This window comes from Nicotiana attenuata, unplaced genomic scaffold (assembly GCF_001879085.1).
Source record: "Nicotiana attenuata strain UT unplaced genomic scaffold, NIATTr2, whole genome shotgun sequence".
Classification (NCBI taxonomy): Eukaryota; Viridiplantae; Streptophyta; class Magnoliopsida; order Solanales; family Solanaceae; genus Nicotiana; species Nicotiana attenuata.
Genome location: NW_017670284.1, coordinates 1,153,367 through 1,178,790, shown reverse-complemented (window position 1 = coordinate 1,178,790; position 25,424 = coordinate 1,153,367). Strand labels below are relative to the sequence as shown.

At 38.6% G+C, this 25,424-nt stretch overlaps 1 protein-coding gene across 2 annotated transcripts; it reads left to right on the top strand.

Moving 5' to 3' along the window:
* The first annotated feature begins 2,824 nt into the window (after positions 1 to 2,824).
* On the top strand, positions 2,825 to 6,026 carry LOC109237224 (actin-71). Of its 2 annotated transcripts, none has more exons than XM_019403501.1 (5): positions 2,825 to 2,979; positions 3,727 to 3,789; positions 3,913 to 4,306; positions 4,413 to 5,026; positions 5,663 to 6,026. In XM_019403501.1, exons 2-5 carry the CDS (start codon positions 3,730 to 3,732, stop codon positions 5,726 to 5,728), a joined length of 1,134 nt encoding a protein of 377 aa, XP_019259046.1. In that variant the 5' UTR covers positions 2,825 to 2,979; positions 3,727 to 3,729; the 3' UTR covers positions 5,729 to 6,026. The 2 variants fall into 2 exon arrangements, with proteins under 2 accessions (XP_019259046.1, XP_019259044.1); XM_019403499.1 differs by having other exon boundaries at positions 3,721 to 3,789.
* Positions 6,027 to 25,424: the final 19,398 nt, after the last annotated feature.

The following is a 25,424-nucleotide window of genomic DNA, read 5'->3' as shown; positions in this document are numbered from 1 at the left end:
TGAATGAGGTCGAATTTAGACTTGCCAACTTGGGCGAAGTCAATTTTGACTTATATATTCAAACGAGGTCGAATTTACACTTGCCGACTTGGGCGAAGTCAGTTTTGACTTATATATTCAAACGAGGTCGAATTTAGACTTGCCAACTTGGGCGAAGTTAATTTTGGCATATATATTTGAACGAGGTCAAATTTTTCTTTCGTTTGGCAATGGCCGATGGCTGTAAGGGTGTTAATTCGAGCGAAGTCAAAATTGTAGCCCGTTGTGAATTCGAGCGAGGTCGAATTTTTGTTTAATTTGGCGATGGCCGATGGTCGTAAGGGCGTTAATTCGAGCGTGGTCAAAATTGTAACCCGTTGTGAATTCGAGCGAGGTTGAATTTTTCTTTTATTTGGCGATGGCCGATGGCCGTATGGGTGTTAATTCGAGCGAGGTGAAAATTGTAACCCGTAGTGAATTCGAGCGAGGTCGAATTTTTCTTTTATTTGGCGATGGCCGATGCCCGTAAGGGTGTTTATTCAAGCGAGGTCTAAATTGTAACCCGTTGTGAATTCGAGCGAGGTCGAATTTTTCTTTTATTTGGCGATGGCCGATGGCCGTAAGGGTGTTAACTCGAGCGAGGTCGAAATTGTAACCCGTTGTGAAATCGAGCGAGGTCGAATTTTTCTTTTATTTGGTGATGGCCGATGGACGTAGGGGTGTTAATTCGAGCGAAGTCGAAATTGTAACCCGTTGTATTGCTTTTGTTGGAGAACATTACTCGTCACTGTATTGCTTATACGTGCATCGGGGTGAGTCCCGATCCGTTTAACTTTGCTTTTATTGGAGAGTACTGTGCGTCGGGATGAGTCCCGGTTCGTTTAGCCTTGCTTTCATTTGAGAGTACTGTGCGCCGGGATGAGTTTCAGTCCGTTTAACTTGGCTTGCATTGGAGAATACTGTGCGTCAGAATGAGTCCCGGTCCGTTTAACTTTGCTTTCATTGGAGAGTACTGTGCGCCGGGATGAGTTCCGGTTCGTTTAGCCTTGCTTTCATTGGAGAGTACTGTGCGTCGGGATGAGTCCCGGTCCGCTTAACTTGGCTTTCATTGGAGAGTACTCTGCGTTTCATGGGCCTCTCGCTCAGTCCTCGGTTCCGGAGATTGTTTCTTCATAACGTCGACCTGCTCTGAGCCGTTTCTGTTATTTGTGGTATGGTGCGGCTTAGAGGGCTTTACTCGGTCGTTACTTGCAAGATGGTATGGTACGGAATATTTTCTTGGTGTGTTTGGTGGCGTTCGTTCCTTGTTCGCGAACCTGTGAGAATGCTTGTGTTCCCGTTCTGAACCAAAAAGAGAGCATGATAAGTTAAACCCAAATGAAATTGCCCATTACCTTGGCCTGGTAAGTTGGTAAAAGGGGGAAAAGCATTGTAGGGTCGCTCGCTTCGCCCCGTGCTTGCATGGCAGTTTCAGATTCGGTAGATGTGTTTGGCTTTGTTGTTAATCGCGTCTAAGCTTCTTATGGGTTAGGCTTACCTTGCCCGTTGGGATATCGAGACCGAGCCCCAATCCGATCCCGTCCGACATGCACAAACAATAAGGGAAACATGTCATACTTTGTTCATAAATCACATAGTGCGTGTGGGTACGAAAATAAGGCAGGATACACCCGTTATTTCAAAGAATCACACAGTAGGCTATCGTCCCTTCCTAAGAGGTGGGAGTATAGGCCGATATATAAGGTGAATACGTCAAACAGGATAGTGGTCATGCCGGTGCGCAGTGGCCGCGACCCTACTTTAAATATGCATATGACGTGCCAAACCCATCGCTACAGATGAGGCGTGGGTTTTGTATAGACATCGGACATAATTTCGATTTCAAGTAGGATCTGACCTAGATTAGTTCGGTTATCTCAAAGGCTTATCTATCACTTTTCGAGTTGGTGTTTACACCGAGATGGTGAGGCTATGACAGCCTGGAGGTGATACTTGGCTGGTTTTAGATCTAAAGGAAACTAAAAATTTGGCTAAGAAATCTCCACAACGGCGCCAAATTGTTTGACCAAAAAGTGTTAAACTTTTTGTTAAACTAATTAATAATAAAATATAGGATAAATCTTAGACAAGGATAATTAACTGTAGATCTAAATATTTTGAACAAGAGAATGAGATATAATCAGACTTATAGCTCGATTTAAGATCATTAAAAGACATCAAGTATAAACAATAAGCTTACATCTTTGACGTGTCGTTCCATAATGTAAGAGCAAAGAGGAAAAAGAAGGAATGATATTAATAACTATGAGATCTATCTTTATTGATTTGGCAATGATGATTACAGAGATTGGTACGTGCTATCTAAGCCTTTTCTTGGTCCTCAGTTCTTTTCTTTTTTCCAATAGAGGAAGCCCCCTTTCTTGTCTTCTTACCTCCTATATATATTATCAATATTCCCTTTTGTCCATCGGTCATTAACCAGAATACCTTCATCCCTTGACTGTCCTTCATGTCGCCTTCCTCAAATATCACGATATTTACTTCACCATACATGTTTTTTGATGGTTCGATCTCGGCAGTGGCCGAGGTCTTTGTTTAATTACACCCTGTGGGTACAACCACAGCTTAGTCGACCTCTTACCATTCCTGTTAGCGCTAATCCGCGTGTAGTCAGATTTTGACCCATACACGTAGAAGTTTCAATTTTCAAATTAGTTTCCCTTTACTAACCTTAGAAAAATTTATAACGGCCATTGAAATAGGAAAATATTTTTCAAAGGCTAAAAAATAAAACGAAAGAATACAAATTAATCGAGAAATAAGGCAAAAGAATCGAGTCATGAATGCATAAAGCGTGTCTCTCGGTTTCTGTTCTTCAGACATCCATTCCCTTATATCTCCTATTCTACACTCCTACATAACGTTGCCTTATTTAATTTCTACGTTGAAACTCTTTATCGCAATCTCTACGGTTTTCAAAAGAAAAGCTCAGCAACAAAGGTGAGAATATTGATTTCATCCCTTTTAATTTGCTTTTTTTTTTCTTGTTAGATTTTACGTATATTTGAGTTCATTTTAAGTTTTTAATTAGAATTTAGCATGTGTATGAACTATAGTTAACCTGAATAGTTGCGCCTTTTTTTTTAATTTATTGTTGAAACTAAGGTGACAAAGATGATCATAATTTCCGCCTTTGAATACTCTATACAACCTATAATTACAGTTTTAGGCTTTTGAAATCAAAGCAAAGGTGAAATTATGATCGATTTAATTTCCTTTTTACAAGTATTTTGAGTTTTGCATATTCATTTTCTTGTGATCGTAATTAGGTTTTCGGAAATTACAGGTTCCGGAATATAAATTCAGCTCGCATATATATAATAGTGTAAGCATGTGTCTATGAACAGATCAATTATCAAAATAATGAAAAAGAACGTGAATAATTTAGGTTCATTTGGAATTTTGTAAACGAGGTGTAAATTGTAAAACATTATTGGAAATCAGCTTGCAATTTATGATGCATTGGCTTTATCATTTGGTATAATTATATTTCATTTTCTTTCTGAAATGTGTTTGTTGGAATATACTACCTTTGCCGTCAATGTTTGAATCTTTTGTTTACTAAGCTGCCTAATGTATTGGACAAAGAACGCAAATCTGCTGCAAATTATAAAAGGCTTAATTCGTGCTTCGTTAGCCTTGTTTTTTCAGTTGGTTATAACTTTTTTACTTGTTTGAAAGTTTTAGAAAATGGCCGATGTTGAGGACATTCAACCTCTTGTTTGTGACAATGGAACTGGAATGGTTAAGGTAATGAATTTGTTTCCAGTTGTTAGCAGTTTCTTTTAAATTTCCTCATTCATCCTAGTTTTTAATCTCTCTGTAAAATTAGGATGCAATATATGGTTAAAACAATTTGATATTTTATTGCAGGCTGGATTTGCGGGAGATGATGCACCAAGGGCTGTTTTTCCTAGCATTGTTGGTCGTCCCCGTCACACCGGGGTGATGGTAGGCATGGGACAGAAGGATGCATATGTTGGAGATGAAGCACAGTCAAAACGTGGTATTCTCACACTGAAGTATCCTATTGAACATGGGATAGTAAGTAACTGGGATGATATGGAAAAGATTTGGCATCATACGTTCTACAACGAACTTCGAGTTGCTCCTGAAGAGCATCCTGTTCTGCTCACTGAAGCACCTCTTAACCCGAAGGCTAATCGTGAGAAAATGACTCAGATAATGTTTGAAACATTCAATGCCCCGGCAATGTATGTTGCAATTCAAGCTGTTCTGTCTTTGTATGCTAGTGGACGTACAACTGGTAAGATATTTACCGTCTGCACATTTTTTAGATGGTAAATATGAAGTGTATTGTGGTTGAATATGCATAATTTTTGTTCTTGGGAATTTACGCAGTTTTCTTGCAGGTATTGTCCTGGATTCCGGAGATGGTGTCAGCCACACAGTTCCTATTTATGAAGGTTATGCACTTCCTCATGCTATCCTACGTCTCGACCTTGCTGGTCGTGATCTCACTGAGTACATGGCGAAAATTCTCACTGAACGTGGATATTCCTTCACTACAACTGCTGAGAAGGAAATTGTGAGGGATATGAAGGAGAAACTGGCATATCTTGCTCTTGATTTTGAGCAAGAATTGGAGACGTCCAAGACAAGCTCATCTGTTGAGAAGAACTATGAACTTCCTGATGGACAAGTGATTACTATTGGGGCTGAACGTTTCCGATGCCCTGAAGTTCTTTACCAGCCTTCCTTGATTGGAATGGAAGCTGCTGGAATTCATGAAACGACGTACAATTCTATAATGAAGTGCGACGTGGATATTAGGAAGGATCTCTACGGAAATATTGTACTTAGTGGTGGATCGACTATGTTTCCTGGCATTGCTGACAGAATGAGCAAGGAGATTACAGCCTTAGCACCAAGCAGCATGAAGATCAAAGTGGTTGCTCCTCCTGAAAGAAAGTATAGTGTCTGGATAGGAGGTTCCATTTTGGCATCCCTCAGTACCTTCCAGCAGGTTAGTATTTTCCTTTTTTTTCGGTTATTTGAGTTTAGCCATCCGGTTTTTAAAATCCATTCGCTCGGCTAATCCAGATCGTACCGTAGAAAGCCCACTTATTGGGGGTTAGCATTTTCCTTTTTTTTTTTTGGGTTTAACCATCCGGTTTTCGAAATTCATTGGCTTGACTAATCCAGATTGCATCATAGAAAGCCCAATATGGGGGGCGGTTAGCTTTTTTTTTTTTTTTTTAACCATCTGGTTTTCGGAATTCACTAGCTCGACTAATCTAGATCGTGCCATAGAAAGCCCACTATTCAGGTCGGTTAGCATTTTCCTTCTTTTTTCTTTTGGGGTGTAACCATCCGGTTTTTGAAATCCACTGGCTGGACTAATCCAGATCGCGCCGTAGAGAGCCAGCTATGGGGGGTTTAGCATATTTTTTTTGTGTATGTTTAACCATCCGATTTTCTCTGAGCTCCTCAACTAATTCAGTTCGCGCCGTAGAAAGACCACTATGGGGGTTTATCACTCCCAACCAAAGAGGGGCATTTTCCTTTATTCTTATACATATATTCTCTTTTCAACTGGTTAACTCATTTATCTTTATGTTAATGATGATAATTAACATACTTACAATTCTTTGGATTGTAGATGTGGATTGCTAAAGCAGAGTATGATGAGTCTGGCCCCTCCATTGTGCATAGGAAGTGCTTCTAATCATAACAATTGATAAGGCAGTTGAGTTTGATTCAAGATTTGAGTTTCTGGTCATGGCGATGGCCCCTCTTCTTTTGGTTTCATCTCTATATATCGTTGGTGTAATTTTTAGTTCTTTACTTTTAATCAATTGTATTCAAAAGATCATGTTGTATTTCTATATTTTGTTCTTTTTCTGTAGTACCATTTCGAGAGGACCATGTAATAAGTTTTTCAGCTGAATAGAACTGTGCATTTTTATGCCTATGTCAAAGCAATGTACAAATCTACAATTATAGAGCATCATCAAATTTTAATATTTGATCGACCTAACTTTATTTCTATTTTCTTAACGAAGAGATAATAAGAGAAATCCCGATAAAATATATTGAAGTTTAAGTGGCACTTTGTCCCTCATCCCAAAATCTTGAAATTGAAATATTAAAGACTAAGCTGCCGGGAAGTGTGGAAATACTATAAATACTTCTAAATTAGGGGGAAAAAAAAAAGACAAAAGTCAAAAGTTTACTGAATCCTAGAATATTTAAGCGCAGCCATGGCGCCAGAGAACTAAACGGATATGCTAAATTTGTGTAGAAATGGCGTGGGATAGTCACTTTTTAATGTGGTATTTAATTTTTATCCAGTTTTTTTAATGCTAAGTAAAAATAGCCACTAATCTATTAAAATTAATACAAAAAGACGGTTTTACCCTTTCATGAGTGTTGTGTACATAAAGTTTAACAACAGAAGGTGCAAATACATGACACCATGTCCTTAATATTTACACAACACTCATGAAGTGTCCTTAACATTTACATTGCACACATGAAATTAACGACACCATGTCCTTAACATTAATACTGCACATATGAAGTTAAGGACATGATGTCCTAAAGTTTAACAACAGAAGGTGCAAAATATGAGGACACTTTGTCCTTAATATTTACACAACACTCATGAAGTTAAGGACACCACGTCCTTAATATTTACACAACACTCATGAACTTAAGGACAACATGTCCTTAATATGGCCTTAGCATTTACACTGCAAATATGAAGTTAAGGACATGATGTCCTAAAGTTTAATAACAGAACGTGCAAATACAGGACACTTTGTCCTTAATATTTTTACACAGCACTCATGAAGTTAAGGACACCGTGTTCTTAGTATTTACACAGCACTCATGAAGTTAAGGACACCATGTCCTTAATATTTACACCGCACATATGAAGTTAAGGACATGATGTCCTAAAGTTTAAAAAAGAAGGTGCTAATTTAGGACACTTTGTCCTTAATATTTATGCAGCACTCATGAAGTTAATGATACCATGTCTAGCACATGGGTATTTTTGTTCGGCGGGTAAAAGTTTATTAAAACACTGGCTAAAGAGTAAATACATTTTAAATAGTGGCTAAAAACTAAATACAGCTTTAATTAGTGACTAACTATGCATTTCCTAAATTTGTTTAGTAAGTTAAAGAATACATTTTTTTTTTTTTACACAGATCTAACTTTTCTTAAAATGGTTAGGAATAAAAAAAAAATTCACACAAACTTTGACTTAGAGTTTGGTAGTTTCAAATCCTTCCTACTGAAGTGGAAGTATCCATTCTGGTACTATTCATATGTACATCTAAGCATCCGCATCGCAAAAAGATCATTAACTAAAAATATATTTAATAAATTATACGTTTCGTTTTGTTGTTGTGGAGAGAAGATTTGATGCAATATTAGAAGTTGCCGCCGTATAAATAGAAATTACGGGTTTAAGTCGCGAAAATAACAAGGTAAGATTACATACATAAAACATAATATGATTCGATTTTTTCCCAAATCTCGCACATAATAGGATCGTAGTCCTTTTACATGTTTAGGTGTCTATGTTCATTGTAATTTTCTTCCATCTTTAATAAAATGACCAAAGTTCATCTTCTTCTAAGGTTGTTGCATTTCATTCATACTAGTATAAGGGTACGCACGATAAGCGTGAATCTTATCTCAATGGATATAAATTTATTTAAAAATAGTATTGAGTTATAAAATAAAAGTGTAAGTTCCTAAAGATGGTCATGAATATGAATTTTGTATAACTAACTCAATAATTGAAGAAATTATCTCATAAGTCCTCAATCATCAGTAATTCAACTAAAATTTGTTCCAGGTCTATAATTTCATAATTTCAATTTCTCGACAAGAATCTTGAAAATCTAAAAAACAATAATGAGCAAAAAGAACATTAAAAAAAATAAAGCAAAGAGAATCTACAATTCCTATGTTTGGAAAAGTATCCTCAAGGGGTGGTCTATATGCTCAAAAGGCATCACATGGCATCCCCGCAAAAATTCAAATCTCAATCTTTTGACCTCCAATTGGATTCCAAATTGTCAAACCCTAAGACAATACATAAAAGGTCCTCTCAAACAAGAAGAATCAACCATGAAGATTAAGGACATTCTCTTCAATGATCACTGGAACCTATCGAAAATATCCTTCACTAGTCCTAAGGAGGTCAAAACAAACATCAACAAAATTCCTATACCTTTAAACACTAGCCAAGATACTCCAATATGGTCCCTTAACTCCGACGGCTGCTTTACTAGTAAATCATGCTTCAAAATTATACAAGATGCCAGTACCCATCAATACAATTTCACGTGGATTTGGAAACTTAACTGCCCTAATAAAATTAGATTTTTTCTTTGGCAATGCCTACATAACAGAATCCCATGTCGCCAATACTTGTATCACATTGGCATTAATATAGATAATATATGTGCCATGTGCCACAAGGAAGAGGAATCCTCTAGTCACATTTTTCTAAGATGCCCCATTGTTCATAACCTATGGGCCAACCTAGGAATTAAAGTCTCCTCCACAATTATAACCCAACATTGGCTGCTGGAAATAAATAGAACAAGTTTTAGCTCCGCCTATATCGATTTGCAACAACTTTTCGCGTTCATAATTTGGGGAATTTGGATAAATAGAAATAAGAATAACACCAACAATACGACTCTCAGTCCGTGTATCCAAAAAATTACAAATCATTCTCTAGAATTCTACTTCATGACCTCTATAAATCAACCCATCAAAAGCATGAGAACCATCAATATCAAATGGCATGCCCCCCAAAAGGGCTGGCTAAAATTTAATATTGATGGAGCTTTTGAAAATCTGAAAAGTGGTCTAGGCGGGGTATTCAAAGATAATAATGGGAAATGGATAATAGGATTTCAAAAATTCAGTCATGCTCTATGCCCGCTTCATATCGAATTGCAGGCACTCCATGAAGGACTATAACTGGCACACAGGTTCAAACTATTTTTATTGGAAATAGAAACAGACTCCACGGAAGTGATTAAGGCTATTAGGAACGGTCATGTCGTATTAACTAACCTAATTCACTATTGCAGGTCATTAATGCACCAGGAGAAGGGCCTTCTACTTCTGCATAATTTTAGACAAGGGAATGCATTTGCGGATGCGTTAGCAAAGGATACAAAAAATCAAAAAAAAAAAAACAAACAATATTTGCCCGGTGAAATTAAGATATTTGGTGCACCGCCGCTTTTTGTGGAAAAAATGCTTACCAAGGATATGAGCGGGGATTATATTTTATCAAAAAATCTTCCTATAAATGTTTGTAATATGCTTAGAACCCTAGGTCACCAAAACATTGCAAGTGACAATATCTTTTTGCATGAAGGGTCTACGTACCCAAGCTCCTACCCTAATGTCACATCAGGTGATTCTTTGCTATGTAATATGTTGAACTCTGTTTAAGTAGTAATATATAATCCTATTACTGATAAAAAAAATACAATTGAAAGCTAGCTAATGAACCCACTCATATTTAACTAAATATATCGTAGATTAAAACTTAAAAAAACTCTTAAATTATCCTGTTATTTTTGTGCCTATTATTGATTTATGCTCAACATTTCGCGTAGTTATAATGGTGCATTTAAAACTTTTAAAGTTAAAATTATAATATTGAAATTGGTGCAGTAGTCTTGCATATTTTTAAGTGAACTATCCAAGAAAATATTTAATAACCAAAATTTTAGGTAATTTAAATATCCTAAGTATTAGGAAAGTAACTTAAATTACAAGTGTGTCCAATGTAAAATATATTTTTAGATGGTAAAAAGGCGAACGATATCTCACTAAGGGCCTTCGTGCTTTTAATATAGTACTAGTTCCCATGTACGTGCGTTGCACGTTAATAATGACATAGTCAATTATTTATATGAAGGGGCACCAAATAATAAAAATATCTATAATAAAATAACCTTAAAATATATGTATATATGACGCGGCCATAATTTAAAATATCGAAAAATATTATTACATATATACTAGCATAATATGTGATTCAAACTAATTGGATATTATCGTCTGACCCTGCAAAGATGATCAATTAAGTCATGTTAATTACGTGCCACTATTATGCAGTTATAGTTTTAGTTAGGTACTACTATTATGTAGTTATAGTTTATAAATATGCAATGTGATGATATCTTATGTGATGACCCAAAAGGGTCATCACTTGTTTTAAAATGAAATTTTACATTTCGAGGCCTTAAAAACCTCTTTTAGCATCACCTCGATATGCGTGCGCAGTCCGGGCGCGTAACCGGAAAGCCTATATGTGAAAATCTGTGAAAAATAATAAATTTTGACTATAAAATGAATTAATTTGACTTCGGTCAACGTTTTGGGTAAACGGACCCGGACCCGTGATTTGACGGTCCCGGAGGGTCCATAGGAAAATATGGGACTTGGGCGTATGCCCGGAATCGAATTCCGAGATCCCAAGCCCGAGAAATAAATTTTTGAAGAAAATTGTTTTCTGAAATTGTTTATAAGGTTTGGAAATGAATTTTGATTAGAACATGTTGGTATCGGGCCCGTATTTTGGTTCCGGCGCCCGGTACAAGTCTTATATATGATTTAAGATAATTCTGAGAAGTTTGGTAAGAAACGGAATCCATTTGACGTGATTCGGACCTTAAATGCAAATTTGATGTTCAAAGAAGTTTTGAGAAATTTCATTGATCTTGAGGTTTAATTCGATGTTCATGATGTTATTTTGGTGATTTGAGTACGCGAATAAGTCCGTAGGATATTTTTGAGGTTGTGTGTATATTTAGTTTGGAGCCCCGAGGGCTCGGGTGAGTTTTGCTAGGCCACGGGGTGAAATTTTGGACTTAATGAATTGCAGGCCTGCAGGCTTCGCATTTCCCAACCTCCCTTCGCAATTCCCAGGCTTCGCATTTCCTAACCTCCCTTCACAATTCCCAGGCATCGCATTTCCCAACCTCCCTTCGCCATTCCCAAGTTTGCATTTCCCAACCTGCCTTCGCAAATCCCAAGCCAGCAGAGGTCGGGGTTCGCAATTGCGAACCCTGTTCGCAATTCCCATATCAGAGACCTGCAACTTTTATACTTAGACGATTTTAAAATCTATTTTTCATATTCTCTCAAACATAAACACACTTAGGCGGTTTTTCAAGAATTTCTTCTTCTCCAAATCAATTGTAAGTCATTTTTAACTAACTTTCTTCAATTCTTAATATTTTTTAACATGATTTCAACTTCAAATCAATGATTTCCATGGGGGAAATTGGGTGTTTTGGGTAAAACCTAGGTTTTTTCAAAAATTGGGGATTTGGACCTCCATTTGACGTCCGATTTCAAAACAAATTATATATTTGAGTTCGTAGGGGAATGGATGATCGGGTTTTGGTTCGAACCTCGGGTTTTGACCATGTGGGCCCGGGGGCGATTTTTGACTTTTTGGGTAAAACTTTGGAAAATTTATTTTTATGCATTCGAATTGATTCATTTAGCGTTTATTGGTGTAATTAAGTGTCTTGTGACTAGATACGAACGAATTGGTGGTGGAATCGAGGGGTAAAGCTATAATTGAAGCGTGAATTGTGTTCGCGGCATCGAGGTATGTGTTTGGTCTAACCTTAGCTTGAGGGATTAGGAGTTGAGTCCTATTTGCTATGTGATAATTGTTGAGTACGATGTATAGGCATGGTGACGAGTATCTATACGTTGGTGTCTAGCATTCACGTGAGTCTTTATATTGTGATTATCATGACTTCGTTGTATCTTTCATGCCTTAGTGGTGGTTTCTATTTGTGGTATAAAGTTTGTGTAACGACCCGACCGGTCGTTTTGAGTTTTTGCATCTTGATCGCCAGTTCTGGGGTATGGCTTGCCCCGTGTGATGCATTACGACTTATGTAAATCGTTGGTTTTGGCTTTCAGGGTAATCGGAATGAATTTGGAAGAACAGTTCCCAGTTTGAAGCTTGAAATTTGAAAGGTTTGACCAATATTTGACTTATTTGTATATGATCTCGGATCGGAATTTTTATGATTTGGTTATCTCCCTTAGGTGATTTGCAACTTGGGAGAGTGATCGGAATGCATTTTGGAAGTCCGTGGAAGGTTTAGGCTTGAATTGGCGAAAGTGAGATTTTGGCATTTTTTCCGGTTGATAGGTGAGATTTTGATTTAGGGGTCGGAATGGAATTCCGAGAGTTGCAGTAGTCCCGTGGTGTCATTTGGGACGTGTGTACAAAATTTCAGGTCATTCGGACGTGGTTTGATCGGGTTTTTGATCAAAAGAGTAATTTGGAGGATTTTGAAATTCTTAGGCTTGAATTCGATGCGAATTTGGTGTTGTGATGTTGTTTTGAGCGTTCCGAAGGTTGGAACAAGTTTGAATGAGGTTATGGGATATGTTCGTGCTTTTGGTTGAGGTCCCGGGGGCCTCGGGATGGTTTCGGATAGTTATCGGGAAGTCGAAATTAGAGTTTTGCAGCATAAAATTTGCTGCCTCTGTTGTTTCCGCACCTACGAATTTGATGACCGCAGGTGCGACGCCGCTGGTGCGAGAAGGAGACCGCAAAAGCGGTGCTGGTCGCAGAAGCGGAGACCTTGAACGCATCCGCGGGACCGCAGGTGCGATACCTGGGTCGCAGATGCGGAAGCTGAAGGAATAAGTGAAATCCGCAGAAGCGGGTGTTTTTCCGCAGAAGCGGAAGCGCAGATGCGCTTATGGGATCGCAGATGCAAAAGTGCTGGGCAGAATGTATAAAAATGCCCCTTCGCGATTTTCAGTCTTTTGTTCACCATTTTGGTGCCATTTTGGAGCTCCAAGCTGTGATTTCAAGAGGGGATCAAGTGTATCAACAGAGGTAAGCTACTTGGGCTTTATACCTTGTATTTATGGTGATTATTTCATTGTTTAATCATGAAAATTTGTGGGAAATTAGAGGAAGAGTTGGGAAATTAGGGCTTGAGATTGGAGAGTGAGTTTTTAGAGTTTGAGTGACCATATGATGTTAGATTTTGGTAAATTGGATATATATGAACTCGTGAGAGGATGAGAATTCCATTGATGTTATTTTTATCGGATTCCGAGACGTGGGCCTGGGGGCCGGGTTTGAGCAGTTTCGGAATTTTTGATTTAAATTGGATATTTTCGAGTGGGCTTCGTCCCCTTAGCATATTTTAATGATTATGTACTGATTGTGGCTAGATTTGGAGCATCCGGAGGTCGATTCGTGCGGGCAAGGGCATCGCGGGCTAGAGTTTGGACCGGATCGAGGTAAGTAATGATTGTAAATACTGTCCTGAGGGTTTGAAACCCCGGATTACACATCATTATGTTATTTTGAGGTGATGCACACGCTAGATGACGAGCGTGGAGTTGTGGACCGTTTGGGATTGTGACTTGGTCCGTCCCGTACGATTGTTAAGTCGCGTATTTAATTTGAAACCTTATGATATTCCATGTTCTAGAGATTGATATTATATTTTGGGTTGTATGCGATGTTTGGGGCCTTGTGCCGACCTGTTGAGACCCTTAAGGGCATTTTTACTATTTTTCCTCACTCTATTTGTTTTGAAAGCATATCCTCAGTCATGTTTTTACCTGGTTATTGTTTAAATCTGGTTTTATCACTATATTTCTTAAAAATGTGAAAAACTGCTTGGGCTGGGTTCCCTGTTTTACTGATGATCTGAGTGATCGTGAGTTCATGACTGAGATAGACCGAGGGTCTGATTGTGAGGTTGATGACTGAGATAGACTGAGAGTCTGATTGTGAGGTTAATGACTGAGAGAGGCCGAGGGCCTGGTTGTGAGGATTATATATCTATGGATCGGGCTATATATATATATATATATATGGATCGAGCTGCATGCCGCAGCGATATATGGATCGGGCTGCACGCCGCAGCGGTTACTATATGGTACCTATTGAGCGTGAGTGCTGAGTGTGAGCGCTGAATGGTAGGAGTTGAGTCACGAGGACTGTCAGTGGCTAGCCCGAGGGGCGATAGATATATACATGCACATGAGTGATGTTTGCCTGAGGGGCCTGATTATGAACTTATTGATTTTCACTTCTCTTTAAAGTGAGTTTCTATCGAATATGTTGATTTAGTGACTGTTTTCACTCATCTTTATACTGAGCCTCTGTCGAAAATGTTAGATAAATGTTTTAAACAACTTTATTAAGTTGGGTTTATGAGATGTTCAGACTTAATCATTGATTTGGTCTTTTGTTATTTCCACTGAGATTTTCTTGTTAGGAGGTGTTTATGACTCCTGTTTTGCCCGAGGGGCTATTTATGAACTATGTTTTGCCCGAGGGGCCGATTATATTTTTATCTCTTTTATTAAAAATGGTATTGAACCCCTACTGAATCCGCCGGAAGGCATTTTAAATGATTTTTTACCAAAAGCTGAATTTTAAAAGAGGCGATTGACTCGTATTCTGATTTAGCAGCCTGTGTGCTTATTGAGTGTAACATAAATGTGGATTCATTGTTTCCTACTGCTCAGTCTTTATTTACTCTTATTACTTACTGGGTTGGAGTACTCACATTATTCCCTGCACCTCGTGTGCAGATTCAGGTATTTCGGAACCCGGTAGCGGGTGTTGGTTGCTCAAACGCGGAGTCATCAGAGTTAGCAAGGTGGCTGCACGACATTCGCAGTACCGCTTCCTTCCTCTCATTTCATTTCTGTACTTAGTACATTTTACTATTTTTGTTGTATTCAGACCTTGGTAGATGCTCATGACTAGTGACACCCCGGTATCGGGCTGTTTTGGGTTGTATTTCGCGGATTGTATTGTATTATCATCGTTATTTCTGAGATTATATCTTGTTTTAGACGAAATTCTTATTGTTTAGTTGCTTAAAAACTGGATTGGAAATGTGTCGGCTGGCCTTGTCTTCACGAGAGGCGCCATCACGACCGGGTCTGGGTTTAGGGTCGTGACAAGTTGGTATTAGAGCCTAGGTTACATAGGTCTCATGAGTCATGAGCAGATTTAGTAGAGTCTCGTGGATCGGTACGGAGACGTCTGTATTTATCCTCGGGAGGCTGCAGAACCTTTAGGAAAACTTTACATTCTTGAATTCTTATCGTGCCTCCTTGATTCAGCTTGAAATGTAACTCTTTGAATTCCTTCCACGTGTTTGTATGCGCACATGAGCGCTCAGTATCAGATTTGCATCGATGGCTTGTGATTCCCTGATCGAGGGGCGAGATGTGATCTCAGTGTGTTGATGTTGGGCCAGTCTAGAAAGACTTGAGGCCGGATTGTTACCTATAGCTTGAGCCCTGAGCGGTTGCTTACGTGAGCACGTGTTTCTGGATCTATATGTGTTGTTGTGCCCCTATTAAGGGAAGTAATGACTGGTTAGTACGTGACGAGTATGATGTGACTGCGAGATGTATTCCTATGATTTAAAAGCGGCGAGAAAGGTCTGCTGGAGGATAGAAGAACTATTAGGTGCTTGATTTCCATCTTGATTCGAGGTATAGCCCTGAGTTATGGGCGTGTGAAGAATCTTTTCATGTTTCCTAATTGGGAGTGAAGTAAATTTCATGTTACGGTATGAGTTTAGACTCAGGAGGACTAAGTGACTGCGTAATGGTTATGATGGTGGAAGGTATATATATAAATGTTAGTTTAAGGCGAAGCATGTGGGTTATCTCCTGCGAAGTGTTCTGGAGTTATGTGATCCTTATGTTGTCGGTTAGAATATCCCATTTACAAGTGAAATATATGCGTGAATTTAATTTGGGTCGCTCAAGAGAGTGGGTCTAATTGCTACGAGAGTAAATGCGAGATTTGCAGAAGATATGAAGCACCAAATGGTCTGTGTTCCACGAGCTTATGAAGGATGGAGTTAATCTCACTATGGTATTATGGCAGCACTAAAGTATATGCGTTATGAGTTATGGTGTGTGTCTTGATCTATGGCTTCGAGCCAAGTGGGGGAGCTTGCTATTGAATAGTTGATTGCACGGTTATGTGCTATAATGGTTCCAGTTCGAGGCGTATTTGTGAATCAGTTATGGCTCGAGTAAAGGAAAATTCTTAACAAAGGTTATGGGATGTTTCACAGGTGTGTGAGAATCACGAAATGTCTTGAGTTGTTGTTGATAAAGAATGCTTGGTGCATAAGAAAGGAAAGTGGCTTGGTTGCATCAAGGTAAGGTTATATGCTGCAGTGTTAGAGGTACTAATGAGGCGCAGGTTGTTCGGTTCTTTTGATCGGGCTAATTGGAGTTTGGGTAGAGTGGATTACTCTAAAGAATGGTTCTAATGTGTTCAAAATTTTACGTGCAATAATTGGAGACTTTCAAGTTGTACTTGTGGCTAGAAACCGAGTTTTCAGTGGAAGATGGCAAGACTTGTGGTATGTTCTATATTAATTGTGGGATAGCTTGGTAGTGGCCCGAATTGGTGTGGTAAGGATATGGTTAGTTCCTTGGATGCCTATGAGGTAATGAGTTTATACAGGTGGTTAGCAACAATGCTCTTGGGTTTTAGTGGCCTGCATAGCTTGGTTGAGTTAGAAGGATTCAGTCTTGACGGTTTAGTTGGTGCAAATGAAATTCGGAGAGTTCTTGATGGCTTTCTGTCACGGTTAGAGATGTATATTTTCTATGAGCATGAGGAGCATGGGATATGTAGTGTTTTTCTTCTAGATGGGACCAATGGAAAGTTCTTGGTTAGTTGAGTACATAGTTGCTGGTGGCTCGGAAGGAATATGAAGTTCTCATGATATCCTAGGATGGTATGGCACATGTGATATGTTATGGAGGATGGAGAATTGCGTGAGTAAGGTTACGGTTCAGTTCTGAAATGAAGGACATAAAATTCTTAGGCAGCACGGGCAATTTCAGATGATTAAGGAAAAGGTACTGCTGATTGGTGTGGCTTGATGAGGGTATACATTTCAGAAAGGGCGATGTGTTTGAGTTATGGATGCTTTATTGATATTGCGGCACTATCTTGTGTTATCGACTAAAGATATGCGAGTTTGCTAGGTGGCACAGAAGAATCGTAGGTGTACCTCTCGTGGTATGATTGAGTATTAGAGGTGTGTTATATATTCGAGCGGCGAAATTGGGGTCAGATATGGTAATTCATGTGCTTTATGGGCTTGGAGAGTGGAAGTTCTCATAAGCAGGTTAGCTCGTGGTTGAGGACGGTAAAGATGTGGGTAAGTTAATCAGATCATAGTATGTGCTATAATTCAGTCATTGTGAACCTTCAGAGGGTTATTTATCTGTTGTGAGCGACTAGAGTTGGTGTATGGTTCATTAGTAGACTTATATGGATGCGTGTTCTGCATCGGGACAACTTTGTTGACCCCGAATTGTATTGTTGAGGGATGTGTCGATTCGATTGTTATTGAGCTTATTAGTAATCTGGGGAGGTCTATGAGTCACCTTTCTGTGTTGCGAGGTGTTATGATCTGTTGGTTATAGGCACATATGGTGCGGTTCTATTTTGGTTTCATAGTGGGAGTCGAGCGGGAGGAGTAATTGGGTGTTGCTCGGTGAATGGCGTATCGGTTGTGTCCTTTCGAGTTGGTGTGGTGTATGTTATTTGCTTCACCGTGGGTATGATGATTTGCTTTGGTTCCAGACATCGATTGCGGGTGGTCGTCAATTTCGGGCTGAATGACTCGAGGTGTTTCATGTGGACCAGTGTTTGGATAGGGTCTTCCATTTGAGTCACTTTCATGATTTGAGTATGTTCGGATTGTTCTTATTGGTGCGCGGATTGCGCAAGTTGCGACTTTAGTCTGCATTGAGGTGTCATATCACCAGAGTGGTTGTGTTAGATTAGATGAGATCATTGGGATCTTTAATGAATACGAACGGATTCGATTTCAGCATGTTGGAAGGATAAATATCGAGGTTCGGCTCAGAAATTTGCTATGATCTTTGCCAAAGGAGAAGTGGCTTCATGAATGGTTGATCTAAGAAATGGTTATGGCATACTGTGTGTTATATTTATCATTGGCGGTATATGAAAGTGTTGGAATGGAACTTTAGTGGATAAGAGGTTTCTACCGGTATTCGCTTGTTGTGTGCGGCTGTTATGATTAGAAGTTATCGCTGCAAGCGTTTGGTCGTGTGGTATATCATGTAATTTCACCCGAGGTTGCAGGTATGGGTTATTACAGCTTATTCGGGCTTATTCACGGTATAAATGTGGGAATCGGATCGTATTGAAGATTTCAGAAGTAGAAATGTGGTTCTATGGTTTATGGGCTAGATTAGATTGTGAAATTTCAGTTGCGATGTGTTATCGGACCTATATGAGATAGGGTGACGTGGGATCACCCCCGGGTATGTGCATGATAAGGTTATTCGGCAATTGGTCGGCTTTTGGAACAACTCTGGGCACGTTCAAGGACGAACGTATGTTTAAGTGGGGGAGGATGTAACGACCCGACCGGTCGTTTTGAGTTTTTGCACCTTGATCGCCAGTTCTCGGGCATGGCTTGCCCCGTGTGATGTATTACGACTTATGTAAATCATTGCTTTTGGCTTTCAGGGTAATCGGAATGAATTTGGAAGAACAGTTCCCAGTTTGAAGCTTGAAATTTGAAAGGTTTGACCAATATTTGACTTGTTTGTATATGATCTCGGATCGGAATTTTTATGATTTGGTTAGCTCCGTTAGGTGATTTGCAACTTGGGAGTGTGATCAGAATGCATTTTGGAAGTCCGTGGAAGGTTTAGGCTTGAATTGGCGGAAGTGAGATTTTGGCATTTTTTCCGGTTGATAGGTGAGATTTTGATTTAGGGGTCGGAATGGAATTCCGAGAGTTGCAGTATTCCCGTGGTGTCATTTGGGACGTATGTGCAAAATTTCAGGTCATTCGGACGTGGTTTGATCGGGTTTTTGATCAAAAGAGTAATTTGGAGGATTTTGAAATTCTTAGGCTTGAATTCGATGCGAATTTGGTGTTGTGATATTGTTTGGAGCGTTCCGAAGGTTGGAACAAGTTTGAATGAGGTTATGGGATATGTTCGTGCTTTTGGTTGAGGTCCCGGGGGCCTCGGGATGGTTTCGGATAGTTATCGGAAAGTCGGAATTAGAGTTTTGCAGCAGAAAATTTGCTGCCTCTGTTGTTTCCGCACCTAGGGATTTGATGACCGCAGGTGCGACGCTGCTGGTGCGAGAAGGAGACCGCAAAAGTGGTGCTGGCCGCAGAAGCGGAGACCTTGAGCGCATCTGCGGGACCGCAGGTACGATACCTGGGTCGCAGATGCGGAAGCTGAAGGAATAAGTGAAATCAGCAGAAGCGGGTGTTTTTCTGCAGAAGTGGAAGCGCAGATACGCTTATGGGATCGCAGATGCGAAAGTGTTGGGCAGAATGTATAAAAATGTCCCTTCGCGATTTTCAGTCTTTTGTTCACCATTTTTGTGCGATTTTGGAGCTCCAAGCTGTGATTTCAAGAGGGGATCAAGTGTATCCACAGAGGTAAGCTACTTGGGCTTTATACCTTGTATTTATGGTGATTATTTCATTGTTTAATCATGAAAATTTGTGGGAAATTAGAGGAAGAGTTGGGAAATTAGGGCTTTAGATTGGAGAGTGAGTTTTTAGAGTTTGAGTGACCATATGAGGTCGGATTTTGGTAAATTTGATATATATGAACTCGTGAGAGGATGAGGATTCCATTGATGTTAATTTTTATCAGATTCCGAGACGTGGGCCTGGGGGCCGGGTTTGAGCAATTTCAGGATTTTTGATGTAAATTGGATATTTTCGAGTGGGCTTCGTTACCTTAGCATATTTTAATGATTATGTACTGATTGTGGCTAGATTTGGAGCATCCGGAGGTCGATTCGTGCGGGCAAGGACATCGCGGGCTAGAGTTTGGACCGAAGAGGTAAGTAATGATTGTAAATACTGTCCTGAGGGTTTGAAACCCCGGATTACACATCGTTATGTTATTTTGAGGTGATGCACACGCTAGATGACGAGTGTGGAGTTGTGCACCGTTGGGGATTGTGACTTGGTCTGCCCCGTACGATTGTTAAGTCGCGTATTTGATTTGAAACCTTATGATATTCAGTGTTCTAGAGATTGATATTATATTTTGGGCTGTATGCCATGTTTGGGGCCTTGTGCCGACCTGTTGAGACCCTTAAGGGCATTTTTACTATTTTTCCTCACTCGATTTGTTTTGAAAGCATATCCTCAGTCATGTTTTACCTGGTTATTGTTTAAATCTGGTTTTATCATTATATTTCTTAAAAATGTGAAAAACTGTTTGGGCTGGGTTCCCTGTTTTACTGATGGTCCGAGTGATCGTGAGTTGATGACTGAGATAGACCGAGGGTCTGATTGTGAGGTTGATGACTGAGATAGACTGAGAGTCTGATTGTGCGGTTAATGACTAAGAGAGGCCGAGGGCCTGGTTGTGAGGATTATATATCTATGGATCGGGCTGCACGCCGCAACAATATATATATATATATATATATATATATATATATGTGTGTGTGTGTGTGTGTGTGTGTGTGTGTGTGTGTGTGTGTGTGTGTGTGTGTGTGTGTGTGTGTGTGTGTGTGNATATATATATGTTTTGCCCGAGGTGCCGATTATGGTTTTCAGCTCTTTTATTAAAAATGGTATTGAACCCCTACTGAATCTGCCGGAAGGTATTTTAAATGATTTTTTACCAAAAGCTGAATTTTAAAAGAGGCGATTGACTCGTATTCTGATTTAGCAGCCTGTGTGCTTATTGAGTTTAACATAAATGTGGATTCATTGTTTCCTACTGCTCAGTCTTTATTTACTCTTATTACTTACTGGGTTGGAGTACTCACATTACTCCCTGAACCTCGTGTGCAAATTCAGGTATTTCAGAACCCGGTAGCGGGTGTTGGTTACTCAAACGCGGAGTCATCAGAGTTAGCAAGGTGGTTGCACGACTTTCGCAGCACCGCTTCCTTCCTCTCATTTCATTTCTGTACTTAGTACATTTTATTATTTTTGTTGTATTCAGACCTTGGTAGATGCTCATGACTAGTGACACCCCAGTATCGGGCTGTTTTGGGTTGTATTCCGCGAATTGTTTTGTATTATCATCGTTATTTTCTGAGATTATATCATGTTTTAGACGAAATGCTTATTGTTTAGTTGCTTAAAAACTGGATTGGAAATGTGTCGGCTGGCTTTGTCTTCACGAGAGGCGCCATCACGACTGGGTCTGGATTTAGGGTCGTGATAGTTTGTGGAAAGAATTGTGACCTATGAACATTGAGGAGCGTTGGCTCAAGTTGTATAACGAATTGTGAAAGTATAAGTGACAATTGAACTTTTAGAGCATTGGCTCGAGTTGTGAAATGAGTTGTGAAGGCATAAGTGATAATTGAACTTCTAGAGCATTGTCTCGAGTTGTGAAGTAAAAGTGATAAAGAGAAGAGATCATTATGTTGTCACCCTTGCCGGGCTATTGTTGATTTATTTGTTATCTCCCTTGCCGGGATGTTGATGTTATTGATGTTGTTCCCTTGCCGGGATTTAATTGTTGACTTGTTTCTCCCTTGCCGGGATTCTTATTGCGAAATTTCCTTATTTCATTGCCCTATTGTTTGTGATTGTTGTTTGGGTGAGGAAGAGAGTTAAAGCACGAAGGGTGATGTCGTGCATTGTTTATTTTGTGAGGAAAGAGTGTAAAGCACGAAGGGTGATGCCGTGCTGCACGATGTACCATTCCGTGCCTATTATATTGATTTCATGGTGAGGAAAGAGTGTAAAGCACGAAGGGTGATGCCGTGCACTTGTCTTTGATTTCCTAATTTTTATTGATAACTGTGTTGCGGTTTTCCTACACTAAATTGCTGGTTCCCTGTTGATTCTTGTTGTACCTCGCAGCATGATTTCCCCTTCCCATTTTCAATTGAACTGTGGTGATCCTCATATTTATGTGCTGCCCTTTTGTTACTATTCGATGTTTCCCCGCAACATGTTTTCCCTCTCCCATGCTTGACTGTATATGACTGTTTCTTTCTGTTCTTCTTTTCCGCTGTATATAGTTAAATTGCACAGGTTTATTTGGTAGTCTGGTCCTAGCCTCGTCACTACTTCGCCGAGGTTAGGCTAGACACTTACCAGCACATGGAGTCGGTTGTGCTGATACTACACTCTGCACTCTTTTGTGCAGACCCCAGTGTTGTGGACTTCGGACCGCAGTGAGATTGCTGATTCTTGATCATCAGGCGACCCGAGGTAGTCCTGCAGGCGTCCGCAGGCCTTGGTGTCTCCTTCTATCTACTATTCCTGTTTCTTTCATACATTTCTAGAAACAGTGTTGTATTTATTTCTTTCAGACCCTTTATTTGTAGTATTCTTAGACTGTCTGTGAAACTGTGACACCAGTTCTGGGTAGTCGAGACTCAAACAGTTGTATTGGATTCATGTTCAGCTAGCTTATTGCTTTTTCTTTCGCTTATGTTAAATTCCGCTGTTTAAATGATATTACTTCGCAATTGTTAATGAATATAAGATGGGTAAAAAGGTAAGTTGTTCACATAATTGGCTTGCCTAGCTCACATTAGTAGGCGCCATCACGACTCCCGAGGGTGGGAAATCCGGGTCGTGACATCTTACCTAAGACTTCTTTGTAGACAATGTTTTTTGTGTATGTTCCTTTCTGATGCTTTGGTTCTATCATAATAAGAACTTTTGTTGTGGACATCGATATTCCTCTTGAAAGTGCAACATATAGTTGTCCATGCAAGAAAATATTTGCGGAAGATACAATCCAACATTCGGAATTGTTTGTCCTTGTGCTTTATTAAGTGTCATTGCAAAACACAAGCATATTGAAAATTATTTATGGACAAACTTAAAAGGATATCCTTCATTTTTCGGAGGTGAAAGTTGAATTTTGGGGATGAACACATGCTTGGAAGTACAATGACCCATTATAATTTCTACATGTACGACGTTGTTGTCAAAACCTCTATATACTATCCTTGTACCATTACATAAGCTATTTGGCAAATCTAAGTTTCTCAATAATATGATGGGTGCAATTTTTCTTCAAAATTAACCTATATGCAAGGAAAAATCATTTTTTAATTATTCATATTATCATCAACTCTTCAGTAAAAGCAGCAGACAATTGGGGGGTGGGTGGAGTAATGCATCACGAAGCGACAAAATAAACCAAAAATGTAAAATAAAACTAAAGTGATTTAGCTGTCAAAATAAATTAAAAACTTCATAAAGCATGTTTTTTGACTATTATCTTTCAAAAACTTACTAACTATGACTGAGAAAGAGGAAGAAGGCATACAATGAAATTTATACAACTGAAAAATCTGTAATGGTTCCTAATTGAATGAGAACTCTTTAAGCATTTAGAGAGTTGGAACGTAATCCATTACAATTTGGTGTAATAGCGGTGTGAGAATTTTTATGCCTGTTATATACAAAAATGATAGCAATATATATATAAGGAATAATGAACTTGACAACGAACCTATGTGTTTGAAGGCCACATGGTTACAGTTTTACGATCACGCCTAAATTTTACAATTGAATTATGTATTAGTTACAAGTAATAAGTAAATATTTTATCTGTATAATATTAAATAGGTTAACTAATTTTTACTTACGTTTCATCTGTAACTATTATTTCGAGCCTCTTTTCTCCTCCCACCATTAATGGCCCCTTTGCTTTTATCGGTATGCAAATTACGTGAAAAGTATTAAGAGAAATCACACGTAAGTTACAAAGTAACTATTAAGGAATTAATGTGAAATACTTACATACATTACAATAAAAGTATCCAAAGTATTATCAAAAGATTGTGAGAAGGAAATACGAAATAATATTTTGATGGTGGATTTTGTTGCCTCTTCTAAAGATAGAAAATTATTCGAAAATTTTGTGGTCAAAAAGTGGCTGGTGCATTCCGTAACTGTAGTATAATTGCTAAAGATATTTTCAACTCCTTGATAAATAGGTAGAATGAGCGGCCTTCACGCGGCTGTTTATAATGTAATAGCTTTTGTTCTGTTGAAATAAGTTTTTCCAATCTTCAACATTTTATTGAAAAGTATTGTCTGAATATTTGTCCCCTATAAATTAATAGAAGTATAATTTTTAGATTAATTAAAAATAATACGAATAAGTAATAAATTATAGCAAAATAAATATAAAAAGAAGCCTACCTCTTTGTCAACAAATGTTAAATGCCAACGCAAACTCTCTCCTTTGTCGTTCTTATATTTTATTATTAGTCATCTTCGAATAACCAATACCTTAATTACCCATTCAATATCATAAGGCTTAAGGTTATTTCTTGGGACACATTATTTTTTCAAATCTGATTCCATTACGCTGCGCGAAATATCTGCAATATATAAGAAAAAACTACAAAATATTATCTATTAGCTGAAAATTAATATTGCTACACTAAAATTAGTTGAAATAACACAAATCATTGATCTCTAAAGGTATACAACTTAAACATAATACTACGTCAATGTAAAAGATTTTGATATCCAAAACTAAAAACTATGCCGAAAAATAAAGAAGTACGACACAAAAACAATTACAATAAAATTAAAAATGTCATTGTTTTTCTTCTTAATTCATATACATGACCTTAACGCATTACTCAATTACGAAAAAAGGTAACAATAGAGAGAACTAATAATACCTTTGGAGAAAATATTGCTTCTTTCTACACTAATACCTTTAAAGAATAATGAATAATGTGGAACAATGTCATCTTTTATAGAAATAACTGGCTTATTCTTTTCCTACATGGATTCGTACAATAAAACTGAATTCTATAAGATTAAATAAGGAAGTACATTGTTGTCAAAAAAGGAATTGGCTAGCCAAAAAAAGAAGTTGTGGGTGAGGAGTTAACTCCAAAAACCCAAATCGACCATATTTTATCCAACAAAAAGTAGGATAACAAGAAAGAATGAGTCCGAAACCTAAATTCCAATATTTTGGACTCAAAACACGTTTCTACAGTGTAAAAAAAAAATTGCTTTTCTATATAAAACGCGGTATTATACCACGTTTTACTTTAACGGAGTTTTAGCCGTTAAAGTAAAGCGCGGTATAATACCGCATTTAATTTCTTTTTGGGCCCACCAATAAGTGTCCTAAGGTTAACTGACATAACAATAATTCAAATATACAAAACGCGGTATTATACCGCATTTTACATCAAAAAATTTTGCCCCCCCCCCCCCCCGAGCTAGGACTTGCCTTATTTAAAGGCGCTAGGATTTTATGAAAATCCATTCAAAACTTACCTTCAAACTTCCGTTCAAACTTTTCTTCTTGTTATCAAGCATTTTTTATAATGTCTGAAGAGC

Bases quoted from the DNA above. Each gene is read 5' to 3' on its own strand.
- LOC109237224 (XM_019403501.1), top strand. From the start codon at position 3,730: ATGGCCGATGTTGAGGACATTCAACCTCTTGTTTGTGACAATGGAACT. The intron at 3,790-3,912 runs GTAATGAATTTG...ATTTTATTGCAG, and splicing joins ATGGAACTGGAATGGTTAAG to GCTGGATTTGCGGGAGATGA. The intron at 5,027-5,662 runs GTTAGTATTTTC...TTTGGATTGTAG, and splicing joins CCCTCAGTACCTTCCAGCAG to ATGTGGATTGCTAAAGCAGA.